Below are 16431 nucleotides of genomic sequence, written 5' to 3' on the forward strand. Positions count from 1 at the left end.
TATATATATATATGTATATATATAAATGTATGAATATACGTATAAATATATCCATCCATTTTGTGATTTTTCTTTTTTTACTTTTTTCTACATATATATAAATATATATATATATATGCATAGTTATATGTGAATATTTTTATCTTGTTATTTTTTATCATTTATTATTTGTATTTTATATTTCTTAATTTTTTTGTTGAAAGAACATCAATAATACTACATGGATTTTTTTTTTGAAATGATATTTCATAAATTGTACAGATTAATGGAAATTCGTTTTTCAATTGATGATACTCCAAAACATCATATACTTCTTTTGTCGTATCAGTCCCCTGTGGTAATATTAATAAGGAATATATAATAAAAATACAAAAAAAAAAAAAAAAATAATAAATTATGTATACATTTTTTATGAATTTTATTATATATATTATACCTGAAGTTTTTGCCCATTCAATAATTCCGCTTCGATTAATTCCCATGAGTCTTTCCCTTTTCTCTTGGCAAATTCTTTTGCACACTTAAAATTTCTTCCTCCCAAACATGTGGTTATAAGATCCGCTAGTCCACAACTGTCTAAAAAGGTTTCCTGAATGAACAAATAAATATGCACATATATATATATATATATATATATATATATATGTATATATATGTGTTTATTTGCTTATTCATTTAATATAATTACTTATATATATATTTATATATATCGTTTCAAATGTTAATATGTATATCATTTATCATTTCATATTATATTATATTATATTATATAATTTTTTCTTTTCATTGGTCCTTTTCTTACATCCAAAACGTTGGGGAAAAACATTTTAGCAAATTTTTTCATCTCTTCTAAGCCAATACGAATAATAGCCGATTTTGTATTATAGCTAGCTGTCAAACCATCTATAAATCCAACCCCTAAAGCTATAACATTTTTTAGAGCACCACATATCTACTTCAAAGAAATATATATATATATATATTTATTTATTTATTTCATAAGTTATTTTATAAAATAAAAAGTGTTATAAAATGATTACTTCTACTCCTGGTTTATCTTGTATACAATTGACTTTAAAATATGTCCTATCAAATAAATTTTGCCATATCACTTCATTTCCTTTTTTTTCGAAACCTATAGTACTTTCACTAAAGTGTTCACGAGATAATTCCTATTATTTCATAAAAATGTATACTATATATATATATATTTTTATTTTTGAAGAAAATATACTTTTTATTGAAAAATCGTGTCTTTACAAAATGAATATATGTAAAAAAGTAGGCATTTCATAAAAATATTTCTTCAGATATTTATTTTTAATTTTATTACTTCTGCTATGTTTGATCCTGACAAGGCCAAGCATTCAATATCCAATTTTTTTTCTATCATATCCGATAGTAGTTGAGGTTTTGATCTTATCATTTTTATACCTTTTATTAGACTAATAGCTCTTGCGTTTTTCTTAAGATTGTTATTTTGTAAAATCTCATCAAGCACATTCTAAGAAAATAATTGAAGAGGAAATATAATATTTATATATTCATAAATGTTTACATATTATTTTATTTTATTGTATTACATCCAAGTATTGGTGCGGTAATACAAATATTAACAAGTCTGCATCATCAATAACTTCCTTCAAGTTTGAAATGGCTAAAATATTTTCAGGAATTTTCATTCCTTTCATATATTTTATGTTTTCTTTCTTTTTATTGATAATATCAGATAGTTTTTCTTCCTCCACAATTTCTTCTTTAACATACATTTTAACCTAAATCACAAAAGACTTAAATATATGTATATAAATATATGTGTATGTGTGCATATATTTTAATTCACTTGGATAATTTTGATATTAAATTTTTGAATATTATTTTTTTTTTTTAATGCTTACAATTGGATGAAATATTTTTAACTTTTGAGCGTTTATTCCAATTATTTTTGAAACGACTGTACCCCAATTCCCACTACCAATAATAGATACCTTTTATATAAAAAAAAAAAAAAAAAAAAAAAAAAGTAGAAATATGTATAAATAAATATATATACACACATATATATATATATAATGTATTTTTAATTGTTATTACCTTTAATGGTACATTATTTTGAGGATTTCCTATCAAAGAATATTTATTTCCTACATTAATCTGATTTACAGAAAAACATGTAATTACTTGAAATATAAGATAGAAATATAAAATGGAAAATTTCAACATTTTATTTATTCCTACTTTTTTTTTTTTTTTTTTTTTTATTTAATTAATATGAACATATATATATATATATATGTATATGATCCTTAATAAATATGAAATATTTTTAATTATCAAAATAAAAAAAAAACAATCTACATAAACCATTCAAATAATGAAATATAATTTTTTTTTTTTTATAAGCATACATCATAAATATAGTCCTTTTTAAAAAGAAGTATCTGATTATGAATTAAAATTTAATTATTATAAAATATATAAAAAAAAAAAAATACATATGTCATAAAAAATATAACCGTTTGAATGTTGTATTATATATGTATTTTATTAAAATGTGTTGTTTTTTTTAATTCCTGTGCATATGAAAAAAATATCCATTTATAAATACATAAAAAAAAAAAATAAAAAAAATTAATAAAAAATGTATATATTATTGTATTATTTTATTTTAATGTATTTTTTTTTTAATTTATTATTATTTTATTATGTTTAGTTTTTTATATTTTATCCTTTTTGGTTGCTCGACAAGTGTTTACACAAAAAAAAAAAAAAAAAAAAAAAAAAATTTATACAAATAAAAAATAAAAGTGCATAGACACATAATAAAATATTTTATTTATAAATGTTATGATATTATATTCTCCTTTTTTTTTTATTATTATTTTATTTTATTTTTTTTTTTTTTGTCATTTTTATTAAATATATACATATAATATATATATATATATATATATAATATTATTCATTTATTTTTATTAAACAGAAAAATAAATTGCACTTATAACTTATGGACAGAAAACAAATATTTCAAAAATAAAAAAAATAAAAACATGTTCTATTTATAACATATATATATATATATATATATATATTTATTTATTTATTTATTTATTTATTTATTTATTTATTTATTATATCCTTTATTTTTATGATGTCTAAATATTTATAGTTTTATATGATGGCGACGTTTAGAAGAAATAATCAGAAATATCATGATGAGGAAGAATTAAATTGTGATGAAAATAAAAGTAAGGATAAATTGTTTCACGAAATAAATAAATTATTATATTCTTCATCCAGTGAAAAAATGACTAGAAAACCGAAACCAAAAATAGTTGTTAGTAATGGAGGTTCAATTAGACAATCTGATAAAATAAAAAATGAAAAAAAAGATAACAATAATAATAATAATAATAATAGTATATCATCATCTGATGATGTATATGATAAATATATATCTAGTAATAATATAAGTGATAAAAATAAATCCAGTAATAATATATGTGATAAAAACATATGTAACAATAATATATATGATAAAGATATACATGAATATAACATGTTATATGATAATTTATACACATATAATAGCACCAGTAATAAATCAGATTATTCACAGAACAAATCTGATATATTTCAGTTAGAACAAATATTATTAGAATCAAATTATGATTCGTCATTAAAAAATAATTCAATTAATTCATGTTCACTCTCATTAACTTCTTTTAGTTCAAGAAATACAAGTAGTATACTTGATGAATATGATAATATTATAAAAATATTTATAGAAAATATTACACTAGATAATATTACATATAATGAACATACATACAATAATATATTTTGTATATCTTACTTTATATATGAAGACCCTTTAGAAATATTTAGTTTTTTTCAAGGTATTAATTGGTTACCTGAATTAAAAAATAGATGTACATCTATTTGTTATCTTGAAAAACTGGATAAGAAAAGCATGGAAAAAAATAATTACTATCAACCTGAAAGTTATTCTTATTATATTAATATAAATCAATATGTAAATTTAAAAAATAGAAAGAATGAACATTTATACATATACGATGACGGTATTATTTATATTTTTGTATCAATAGTAGGAGTGAACATGAGTGAATTCGAAAAATATTATTATGATAATTTTATACAATGTGATAATAATATATATTATGATCATGATAAAAAAGAAAATGAACATAGTCTACATTTTAATAACAATATAACAAATGATAATTTAAGTGATAAATCACATGATATTTATTCAAATGAACAAAAAAAAAAAAAAAAAAGATTTATTCATAAAAAAAATTATAAAAACTTTCTTAATATATTAGGTACGTGTATTATTCCAATAAAAGTAAATGATACAACTTATGAACATACAAATAAAATAAATAATAGTACGATGTATAATATATATCAACATGATGTCATAAGATCTATACTGAATAATTATTATGACTCTTTAAAAATAAAGAGAAAAATAAATATATATGATTTAATTAATAATCATAAACATATCTTATCACCTATAGGAAAAATTAATATCTCAATAAAAATAAAAAATAAATTATATTACATGTCAAATATGGACACGTGTAATTACCTAATGGATATACAACACGATGAAAAAGAAAAAAAAAACCTATTGGATAGAACAAATCATATGAATAAAATTATTGATGAAATATTAAATTATGTAAAAATATATAAAGCGAATAATAAAAAGAATAATAAACAGGATGACACACATATAAAACATATTAAAGATAAAATATTATCCAAGTTTATTTTATTTTATAATGAAAAAGGTAATATAAATTTTGATGATTATTTGATGAAATCCTTTTCTTATATAGAAAGTAATATAGATAAAATATTTAATTGTGATGATGAAAAAAAAGTCCTTAAAAAAATAAAAAAACGTATTCTTAATATATTGCAATTATACAAAAGGAAAGAACCGAAAAGGAATAAACAAAAAAATAAAGACAATAGTGACAATAATGATAATTGTTATAATTATCATCGTGTTGATGTTTCCAAAGAAATTATATGTACTCATATTATTTTATTTGTTGATTATATATCAAATATTAAAATACCATGGAAATTATTATCTCATTTTAAAAATGATAATACATTTTTTGTTGTAGTGTATTGGAAGGAAGAAGATGATGAAGAAGAAGATAACATGACAAATATAATAAGTAGACAGAGTAGAGTTATACATTTAAATAATAATAATAATAATAATAATAATAGTTATTATTATAATCATTGTAATAGTATTGAAGTGGATTATAATTCTTGTGTTTTAGAAAAATATCAAACAAACAATATAATTACAGAACAATATAATTATAATATAAATAATTTAAAAGATGAAGAAAAAAATAAAATGATAAAAGTAAAATTAAATTTTAATAGTTGTATTATTTTACCATATAATCATTATAATATATCCTCTGATATAAATCTTATCCTTTATCATAATAATTATCCTTTTCTGGAATTCAAGAAACCTTTATGTATTCTTAATAATTATAATATTACATATAATGCACAAGATAAATTTATTATGAATTTAAAAATCAATCAAAATTATTATCATTCTAATAATAAAATTAATATAAATAAATTAAATATAGATGATACATTTGTACAATTATCATTATGTAAACATCCTAAACATAGTACATTTTTCTCATCTATTAATTATAAATCCTATTATAAAAATAAAACCAAGTGTAGTATACAAGATACAAATTATTATAATGCTCACTATTCACCTCCTTTATTTAATAAAAATGGACATGTATTTATTTTTTGCGATGATTATTACATTAACCATGAAAAATATAATGAAAATAAAAAATATTCGTTTTTATATCCTAAGGATGATATAAAAAGAAATGTCATCTTTAATAAAGAAACATTTTTTATACCTATATGTCAGGGGAACACTTACAATGAGAAAAAAGATAAAGTAACAAATACTTATTTGAAACAAAAACAAAAAATAGATACATATATGATAAAAGATAAGCATATAGAAAAACAAGAAGAAGATCAAGAAAAAAAAAAAAAAAATTCCTTATCATGTATACTAAAAACAAATATATTATATTCAGTAGTTGCTAAAGGAGACGGATTAAAGGGTGGAAAGTTAAATGAATGGATTTCTCTTTATGTTCATACAATAAATAAAGAGGGAGATAATATATATTATGGAAAACATATAAATATAAGAATGAAAATCGAACCCATTGGATATTTAAAATCATATTATTCGTTCAGCTATTCTAATATAAGCAAAGAAATAAAAGATAATAATAATAATATTATGTTAACACAATTTAATGAATCAAATGTAATAAAAAATGAATATAATAATATATCTTTAATATCTTCCCCAATGTGTTTTCATTCTTTTAATAATATTCAAGAAATGATAAATTATAAAGTAGAAGATTTACAGAATGGTATATATAAAATTTTATATAAAGTCAATAAAATTGGAAAGAAGAAATTATACATATACTGTGACGGAATAAGTGTTAGCAGTTCTCCTTTTGAAATAAATATTTCTCCCTCTTCACCTTGTTGTAAATTATCAAAAGTTGTAGGAAAAGGAGTAACCAGATGTATATCAATACCTTATTTATATGATATAAAAAAGGAATCTTTTTTTATTAACCACGTAGGAAATACAGATGCGAAAATTAATGGGAAGAATGATGATTTGTATAATATGAAAGAAATGAATAATGTGGATTATATGAAAGAAATAAATAATATGGATGATGTGAAAGAAATGAATAATGTGGATGACATGAAAGAAATGCATAATATGGATGATATGAAAGAAATGCATAAAATAGATGATGTGAAAGAAATGCATAAAATAGATGATGTGAAAGAAATGCATAAAATAGATGATGTGAAAGAAATGCATAGCGTAAATGATAAGGAGGAATCAAATAATATGGTCGACAAAAAGGATAGTTCCAATAATGGTGACAATTCACATATTATATCTATTCAAAAAAATGACGATTGTCTAAAAATAAACAACACCAATAATAATAATAATAATAATAATAATAATGATAATAACAATGTAGACATATGTTTTGATAAAAACCCTGTTTGTATCACGTCTGAGAGTAATAAAAAAAATGCAAATATGAAATACATATATGGTGAGGAAAATAACCAAATTTTTAAGAGTCCTAAATATTATGACGAAATTAATGGAAATATTATAAAATTAAATGAAAAGAATGAAAAAACTTTCGAGGAGTTTTTAAAAAATATGGTACAAGTAGTAAATACATTTGACATTATTTTGTATGATAAAAATGGTGAAAGGATATGTATAGGTAATGATAATATTAAAGTTATAGGAAACAAAGGTGCTTATATAAAAAATGTAATAGATAATAATAATGGTACTTATACTGTGCAATATTGTTGTTGTGTAAAAAAAGATGATATAAAAAAGATAAGAAATATTAATAAAGAAAAATTAATAGGATTTTATGATGAATTTTTGTTTCATAAAAATAAATATTATGATAATGTTATTATTAATGAATTTAAGAAAAGATTTTTTAATGTATTTATTAATTGTGAAATAAAAGTATATATAAATGAAGAAGAAATTTATGGTTCTCCATTTTTTCCAATTATAATAAATATGCACGAAATTTTGAATATATATAATTTATATGATCAATATACATACTCAGGAATGTTATTAAAAAATTTTGAATACTTGTTAACTTTTAATAATTATCAAGGATGTATACAAAACTTATATGAGTTTTATGAAACATTTGTTGATACACAGGATGATTTAATTGATAATAAAAGTGGACAGAAAAAAAAAGAAAGCATTCGATCTTTATTGCAAATGAAAAACGACGAGAAAATAAATATGGATAGAAAGAATTACACAAATTTATTTTTTAATATACCTTTAAATATATACGAAATGAATAGTAAATATATGATGTATGATGTTGATAGATACATGGAAAATTATGAAAACGAAGAAGAAAGAAAAAAAAAGACACCTATTTTTTGTAATAATAATAATAATATAATGATGATGAATTCTTCATGTAATAATTATAAAATAAATGATAAACTATCTATTCACAATGATAATTATACATATAATATTTGTAAGGATGATTCTTATGATTCTTTCTCAATTAATAATTACAATGTAAAAAATGAAAATTTGTCTTTAAATGAATGGCTTTATCTATATAGCTGTAAAGAACATGTTACACAATCAAATAAAAAATATGACAACAGCATAATACTTGCATATTCCTTATGTAATATTATATTACACCATTTAATATATTTAAAAAAATATAAATATTATATAAACTGCAAGCAATATGAAAATGATTTATTACAAAATAATATTTTAATTCAATTCAAAAAATTATTGCAAGAAGAATATAATAAAATGTTTGCATATCAAACAAATAATATTATAACGTATTGTAAAAAAATTGGAAATATAAAATTCAACAATTTAGAAGAATTAATTAAGGTATATAAAAATATAGCGTTCGAATTAAGGAAATTAAAAAAAAATGATTTAGCAGATGAATTCGATAAATGCTGTGAAAATATGTGCGAAGAATTATATTTAAAAAATATTGAAAGTAATTTAAATAGAAAAGAAAAATTATTAAATGAATATGAAGAAATAATAAATGAAAAGATTAATAAAATTGAACATATAAAAAATAATGAGTTAAAAAAATATGAAAATAATTATACTATAGATATGAATCAAATTCATAAATTGTGTAGTGTACCAAAAAATAAAGAGGTACAAACATGTGATGATTTGTCTTATCAAAAGAAAAATGAAAAATTATCTTCCCTAATTGAACTAAGAAATAAAGAAAAAGTAAAAAATATTAATGATGAAAAGGATGATAAACATAAAACTGATGATACTATAAAGGAAGATGATCCTAAAAGTGATCAGATTCAAAAAGAACAGATCTTCCATATGGTAAGAGAATACTGGAAAAATTCATCCACATATGATATATTCAGCACTATTAAAAATACATTAAAAAATTGCCCTCGCTTGAAAATATGTTTAGAAGAAACATTTAATTATTACAGTTGTAGTATAAAAACTAATAATAAAATGAAAGATATCCAAATGAGGAAAATTCATGAAATAAAAATTGTGGAAAATTTAGATAATTTAAAAAAAATAGAATTACAAGAAGAAAATTTCTTATCTAATCATGATATAAATAATTCCTATTTAACATATAATGCATATATATCTCTAATATTAGATATGAAATGTAATTCATATTTAATAAAAGATGTAGATAATGTTTTATGGTTATTTGAAAAATTCTCAATAGAACATAATTCATTTAAAAATATATATAGACCATATGGATTATTAAGAATAATGCCAAAATATTTATTTATACCTTTTATGAGGGAATTAGCATATTTAAATCTATTATATATAATATCAGAATATGTTATAAAAAACCAACAAGATATAAAAACATATCTAACAATTAATCATCCCTCAAGATTGTCTTCTTTTCATCATTTTATTACTTATCATTTTATACCCTTTTATGAACAACTAAGTGAAAATCAAAATTTTGATAATTTCAAGCAACAGCTCATAGAAATTAATGAAGATGATGATAAAACAGAACTGGAAGATCATCACAAACAATTAAATGATAAGCAAATTAATATGAAAAATAAAAATAACATAAACAAACATATCAATGATATAATCCCACTTAATAATATTTATAACACAAAAAATAATAATAATAATAATAGTAATAATCAATTAAGCCTTTCAGATATCGAAAATTATTTTAATAATGAATTGCCTTTAATTGTTAAACATAAAAATTTCTCAAAAACATTTCCTTTATTATTTGACTTTTATTCAAATATATCAATGAATATTAATAAAAAGAAAATTAAAAGTGGTACATCACAAGATGAAAAAACAAATACAACTTTGACAGATAATCAATATGATAATTCTAATAATTCAAATAAATATATAACCACTACTATTTTTATTAAGTTCTTACGAGAATTTGGTATCATTCCACATTTTTTTAATAATGATATGTGTTTATCATTTTTAAATACTCTTACCAAAAATAACAAACATAATAAATTATATTATGAAGATTTTTCTAAAGCTATCATATTATCCATATGTGAATGTGTAAAAAAAAATATCCTCACACAATATAATATGTTGACCAGTAATAACCAATTCAAAAATAAATTACAAATTGGAAAAATTCTAAACCATAATTATATTTCATATGAAGTTAAGGAGCTAATTTATCTTTTTGGTTTTTCCGACCTTCACATAGTCAAGTCCAAAATAAACATACAAAAGGAATAATATATATTCTATATGTATTAAAAAAAAAAAAAAAAAAGAAAAAAAGGTATACACAAAAATAAATAAATAAATAAATAAATAAAATGAAATAAAATAAAATAATTCTGTTGCTACTATATTTAAAATACATTATATTCGTGAACACACTAATGAGGATTATAAAATTATGTTTGCTATAAATATATGCTTTTTTTTTTTTTTTTTCTGTGATATTTAATAGTATATATATAAATACCATCATTAATTTAATTTTCTTTTTTTTTACAATAAATATTATATATATATAATATATATTGTAGTAATTTTTTATTTGTGTTTATTTTATTTTATTTTATTATTTTTTATATTTTAAAAATGGTATATAATGAAATGTCGTGTTAAAAAATTCCCTTTCTTTTTTTTTTTGAATATGTAAAAAATTGGAATAATTGTTAACTCTAATATATTATATATATATATATATAATAAAAGAAAAGAAGTTATGGATAAAATAACAAAGGAACGAATAACTAAAAGCACATTAATTTTTCTTTTATAATAATGTTATAATATAATGGTTATTATAAAACATCAAATTGATAAAAGTAATGTCAGATTTATAAATATATTTAATGATTGCCTTTCTTCTTTAATTAACGTTTATATATTTAAGCAATACAAATTCCCAAAATGGAAAATAAATTATGATATAGTTAAAAAAAATCAAAACCATATTTTTATAAATCGAGTAAATGACTATTTTCAAAAATTAATTGAGTCCTTAAGTAGGCTCTTCTGGAAAGGAAGGAAATGGAAAGGTAATATAGCACACATATAAAAGAACAATTAATTTTACTCAAATATATATATATATATATATTTAAATTTATATGTTTCCATTTTATTTTTTTTTATTTTAAACATTTAGGTACTTATTGGCCAAGCAAATGGAAATGGTATCATAGACATGGCTATTGGGCCACGAGAAAAAAACTCCTAGACTTTGATAAATATAGACCATACAGGTAAATTATAAAAAAAAGTTATTAAAATATTTGTATATATGATATCATTAATAAATAATTTGTTCATTATGGTGTTTATATTTATTATATTGTTATTTTATTTTTTTTTTTTTTTTCAAGGTATCATGAAGTTAAAGGTTATGGAAAAAAAAAATTACAATTCTGGCAAGATCATTCTTATTATAGACCATTAAAACAAACTACCAAATTTTGGTAATTTATATCATATTGAATATGCCATATTATATTATTATCATATCATATATAGTTATTTATTTATTATTACTATTATTTTTTTTTTTTTTTTTTGTTTCTAACAATATAACATATTAATATAACTTTAATTAGCAAACCAACATGAACATGACATATATATTTTTATATTTATAAAAGAAAAAAAAAAAAAGGAAAAAGAATTAAACATTATGCTTGCTCATAAATAAATAAATATATATATGTGCATTTATGACGTACACAATTTTCATATATTTTATGTTGTATAATTTGCTTGAACTGAAAAAAGGGCAAAATATATATATATATATATATATATAATTATTATTATTAATATTATAGTTTTTTATGATTACTAGATGTATATCCGTTTATAAGATATGATGGAGAAGCACCTTCTCTTAGTCTTAAAATATTTCTATCTGCGTTACGAACTCTGGATTGTCTTGGCATTATAACTTAGAAATAAATACATATACATATATATATGTAAATAATTATACATTCTATTAAAATGTTATAATATGAATATTATTTCTTCCCCCTTTTTTTTTTTTCTTTTTTTTTTTTTCTTTTTTTTTTTTTTTTGTAATACCATTAACGTGGCCATATGAACCCGTTTTTATATCAGCCAAGTCAGACACTACGGGTAAGTCAGTTAATAAAGTTAAGATACTTCCACATAACCATCGATTTCTAGTTTACAAAAAAAATAAAATAATTTTTTTATTTGTTCCCCTTTTATATTCTTTTTAATTTTTACTTCATGTATAATTACCTATCTGAGGTGGATTCGCGTTGTAACAATATTAAGGTGGCCTGATGGCAATCAAAAAAAAAAAAAAAAAAAAATATATATAATATAATATATTATATATAAGATATAACTAAATCATGATAATATCTTCTTGCTTTACCATTGGCGTTCCTAAGGATTTCCTGAGATGTACATGAATACATAAATATATAAACATATTGAATATACATACATATATATGTATATATTATTTATATGTATAACATTAATTGCTTATTTTCCAAGGTAGATGCCAACGTCTTCAGTCTTGTTAAAGCTTTCACTGCTAGCCTATATATATTAATTCACAAATGAAGTATATATAAATTATTTTGATTATAAAAAAAATAAGAAATGATTACTTTTTCTTTATGTTTATTACCTTCCCCCCGCAAGGACACGGGCAGTCAAAGATGTGATATCCTTAGCTACCGTTGGGAAAGTAAATAAAAATAAATAAATAAATAAATAAATATATATATATATAATAATTTTCCATTTTCTTAATTTTTATTTTTTCAAACCATTTTCGTAAACTTCCTTTATTCGATCAAGGCCTATATTTCACAAAGAAATTTATTATAATTAAATAAATGACATATACGAAATATACATATCACATATATGGATAATATATATATTTATTTATTTATTTATACCTTCAATTATACATAGCATTTGCTTTGATAAATGATTTATTTTCTTGCACTCGTTTAGGTCAGGCAAATTCTCAACACCTTTATAAAATATTTACATTCAAAAGAATTATAAAATATATATAAATATGTTTTTCCAACATTATATAGGTATAAGATGTATCATTATGTTTTCTTTTAAAAATTGATTTATAGTATATACAATATTTATAAATATTTTTGTTTATAACCTAAAGAGCCTAAAGTACTTTTGCTCTTATCGAACGAGCTTATCATTTCAGATAGCCATGGTGGGAAGTCCTAATAAAATAAAAGAGCATATTTAAATAAAAATATTTTTATATAATTGTAAATATAAAACTGTATAACTACACATTTGTAAAAGTGTATAATAATATGATATAACAATCTATGTTTTTATATGACGATTCATTATATTTTTATTTTATTATTATTGTTTTTTACATTTTATATGTTTTGTATTACATAAGATAACTTTTCCTCAACTGAATTGTTATCCCATTCTGGCTTGCGAAAATTACTCTTATTCTGAACCGTCAAAAAAAAAGGAAAATTATAAGAAAGCATATACATATATATATAATATATATATATATATATAAGGATATATTTAATTATTTATTATTATATTTCAATATATACTATAGACTCTTTTAATATCTTTGCATCATCATTAAGTGCATTTTTCAAGTATGTATCATTTTTTTGTTCATTTGAACTATATTTTCTCCTTCTTAACCCTAGATTTATTGTTACACCTGATGGTAGATCTAAGGGACCTAAATATATAAATAAGTTAATATATATATATAATTATATATATAAATATATGTACTATGTAAAAATACGTGCGTCACATAAGGAAAGAACAACAAAAAAAAAAAAAAAAAAAAAATTATAATTATATTTTCTCTAAACCATTAGATAATGGAACCTTATTAAATGATGGAGATACATCATTTTCATATGCCTTTGAATTTAGACAAGTTTTAAATAAACATAATTGAATTAAGAGATAGGAAGAAAAACAATTAATTATTTTTACAAAAGTTATCTTCATATTTTAAAATAAAAAATATATATGTATATATATATGTGTTTGTGTATATATATATATTATATTTTACTTATTATATTTATATTATAATATATATTATTTAATGTCTTTTATGTGGAACAAATGTTTTTCAAAAAAACAGAAAGTATTAATCATAATTGTATTTATATATACATTTTTTATTTAATTTATTTTGTGTTTTGGTTTCTTTATTTTATTGTATTATTTTATTTTTTTGTTTTTTTTTATATAAAATCGTGTACATACCATTCTCTATTATAAGAACACTTTCGGAAATAAGAAAAAAGTAGAGATATTCAATAAGACCATTTATAAAAAAATAAACACACACCAAAAAAAAAAAAAAAAAAAAAAAAAAAAAAAAAAACTATATATATATATATATATATATTTTGTAAGATCCTTATTTTAATATCTTAATATATATTATCTTTTATATTTATAAATAAAATAAGAAAAGAAACCAGAATAAATGACTAAAAAATCCTATATTTATAAAACATGAAAAAAATGGTAAATGTTTATTTATTTGTATTTTTCCATTTTTCAATTATTCAAGATATACAGATCATATAATATAACAAATTCTCGAATATAAAAAACATTATTTCCTTATAAATAAAATTTTAAATTACACAGATCTTTTTAGTATCACAATCACAAATTGTCAAAATTATATTATTGGTTTTTAAATATATTAGAGGAAAAAAATAAAAAAAATAAAAAATAAAATAACATGTAAAAATAAAAATTTCCTGTTTTTCTTATTTCTTTATCAACATGTTTTTATAATTCAATTATAAGCCAAAAATAATTTCTTATATATAATAAATATATTTTATTATATCTTAACAACTGTAACTTTATAGTGAATGTTATATCTTTAATCAAAGAAATGAAACAAATATAAAAGAATATATATATATATATATATATATATAATATATTGTATCACACAAATTTAAACATAAGAAATAAATATATTTTTTTAAATATATTTCTTTAACATTTTTAAAATGAAAAATATATATATATATATATAATAAAAAATGTATGTAAAAAAACAAAAACCAAAAAATTAAATTATTTTATATTATTTATATATATGTTAAAAATATACATATACATTATATTATTATGTTTTAATGCGTATGTAACAAAAAAAAAAAAGAAATAAAATATAATACATTATTTAAATATACATACATATATAAATATTTATATATATATTATATATATAATACATATAATATATGTATAAATGAAAATTTTTAAAAATCTGTAAAATACTGATTTAGTATAAAAAATATTATTTTTATTATATATATATATAATATACATATACATAAATTTTTTTTTTTCTTTTCTTTTCTACTTTTATTGTTTTATTACATATTTTTATAATATATATTCATATAATTATATACATGCATAATTCTGAGTAAAATTCGAATGTTTATTTTTCTCATATTATAAAAAATAATAAAATTAAAAAAAATAAAAAAAATAAAACAGAACACCGCAAAAAGAAAAAAAAAGTTAAAATAACGAAGTGGGAAATTGTATGTATGTATTATATATATATATATATATATATATATATATATATATATAATATGTACATTTTATTATTAATTTGTTTTATTTTATTTTATTTTTTTTGAAGGATACAAAATAATAATAAAAATAAAAGTAAATAGCATATATAATTTATTATATATAATATTATATTTATGTTTTTTGTTTTCCTTTATGTTTGTTATATTGTATAATGTATTTTTTAGTAATTCAAACAATTCTTTATATAATATTTGTATTGTAAAAATAAATTCCAACTTTTCAAAATATATTGCACAATTTTTTTTTTTTTTTCTTGAGTAACAAAAAAAGATTACAAATAAAAAATATTTATATATATATATTATTATAATATATATGTGCCTGTAAAAATTTAATATATCACAAGAATATATAAAAATACATTATGTATTATATATAAATATATATTATTTTATTAATGGCACATATTTATATGCATATATAAATATATATATATATATATATATATATATATATATATATTTTATGTTAAAGCCATTTTTATAAATTATTCTATAATAAAAAAAGAATATAGAAGAACGTAATAAAAAAAAAAAAAAAATTGTGTGTATACA

At 18.9% G+C, this 16431-nt stretch overlaps 4 protein-coding genes across 4 annotated transcripts; 2 read left to right on the forward strand and 2 right to left on the reverse strand.

The window, feature by feature from the left end:
• Positions 1-164: 164 nt before the first annotated feature.
• Positions 165-2223, reverse strand: PADL01_1112900 (glycerol-3-phosphate dehydrogenase, putative; the record flags this gene model as incomplete). Its single annotated transcript, XM_028682585.1, has 8 exons — positions 165-332; positions 437-589; positions 803-952; positions 1041-1172; positions 1334-1504; positions 1584-1775; positions 1899-1988; positions 2095-2223. The coding sequence occupies 8 exons, from the start codon at positions 2221-2223 to the stop codon at positions 165-167; spliced, it is 1185 nt and encodes a 394-aa protein (XP_028538848.1).
• Positions 2224-3178: 955 nt separating this feature from the next.
• On the forward strand, positions 3179-10468 carry PADL01_1113000 (conserved Plasmodium protein, unknown function; the record flags this gene model as incomplete). Its single annotated transcript, XM_028682586.1, has 1 exon — positions 3179-10468. One exon carries the CDS (start codon positions 3179-3181, stop codon positions 10466-10468), a length of 7290 nt encoding a protein of 2429 aa, XP_028538849.1.
• A 553-nt stretch (positions 10469-11021) lies between these two features.
• On the forward strand, positions 11022-11689 carry PADL01_1113100 (conserved Plasmodium protein, unknown function; the record flags this gene model as incomplete). Its single annotated transcript, XM_028682587.1, has 3 exons — positions 11022-11265; positions 11376-11472; positions 11593-11689. 3 exons carry the CDS (start codon positions 11022-11024, stop codon positions 11687-11689), a joined length of 438 nt encoding a protein of 145 aa, XP_028538850.1.
• A 273-nt stretch (positions 11690-11962) lies between these two features.
• PADL01_1113200 (conserved Plasmodium protein, unknown function) lies at positions 11963-14239 on the reverse strand (the record flags this gene model as incomplete). The annotated part of the gene is made up of 13 exons (XM_028682588.1): positions 11963-11985; positions 12063-12164; positions 12302-12402; positions 12485-12525; positions 12624-12645; positions 12728-12793; positions 12885-12930; positions 13027-13059; positions 13162-13239; positions 13389-13458; positions 13645-13707; positions 13822-13958; positions 14098-14239. The coding sequence occupies 13 exons, from the start codon at positions 14237-14239 to the stop codon at positions 11963-11965; spliced, it is 924 nt and encodes a 307-aa protein (XP_028538851.1).
• Between the last annotated feature and the right edge of the window lie 2192 nt (positions 14240-16431).

The sequence above is a fragment of the Plasmodium sp. gorilla clade G2 genome (genome assembly GCF_900097015.1).
Source record: "Plasmodium sp. gorilla clade G2 genome assembly, chromosome: 11".
Lineage (NCBI taxonomy): Eukaryota > Apicomplexa > Aconoidasida > Haemosporida > Plasmodiidae > Plasmodium > Plasmodium adleri (nom. inval.).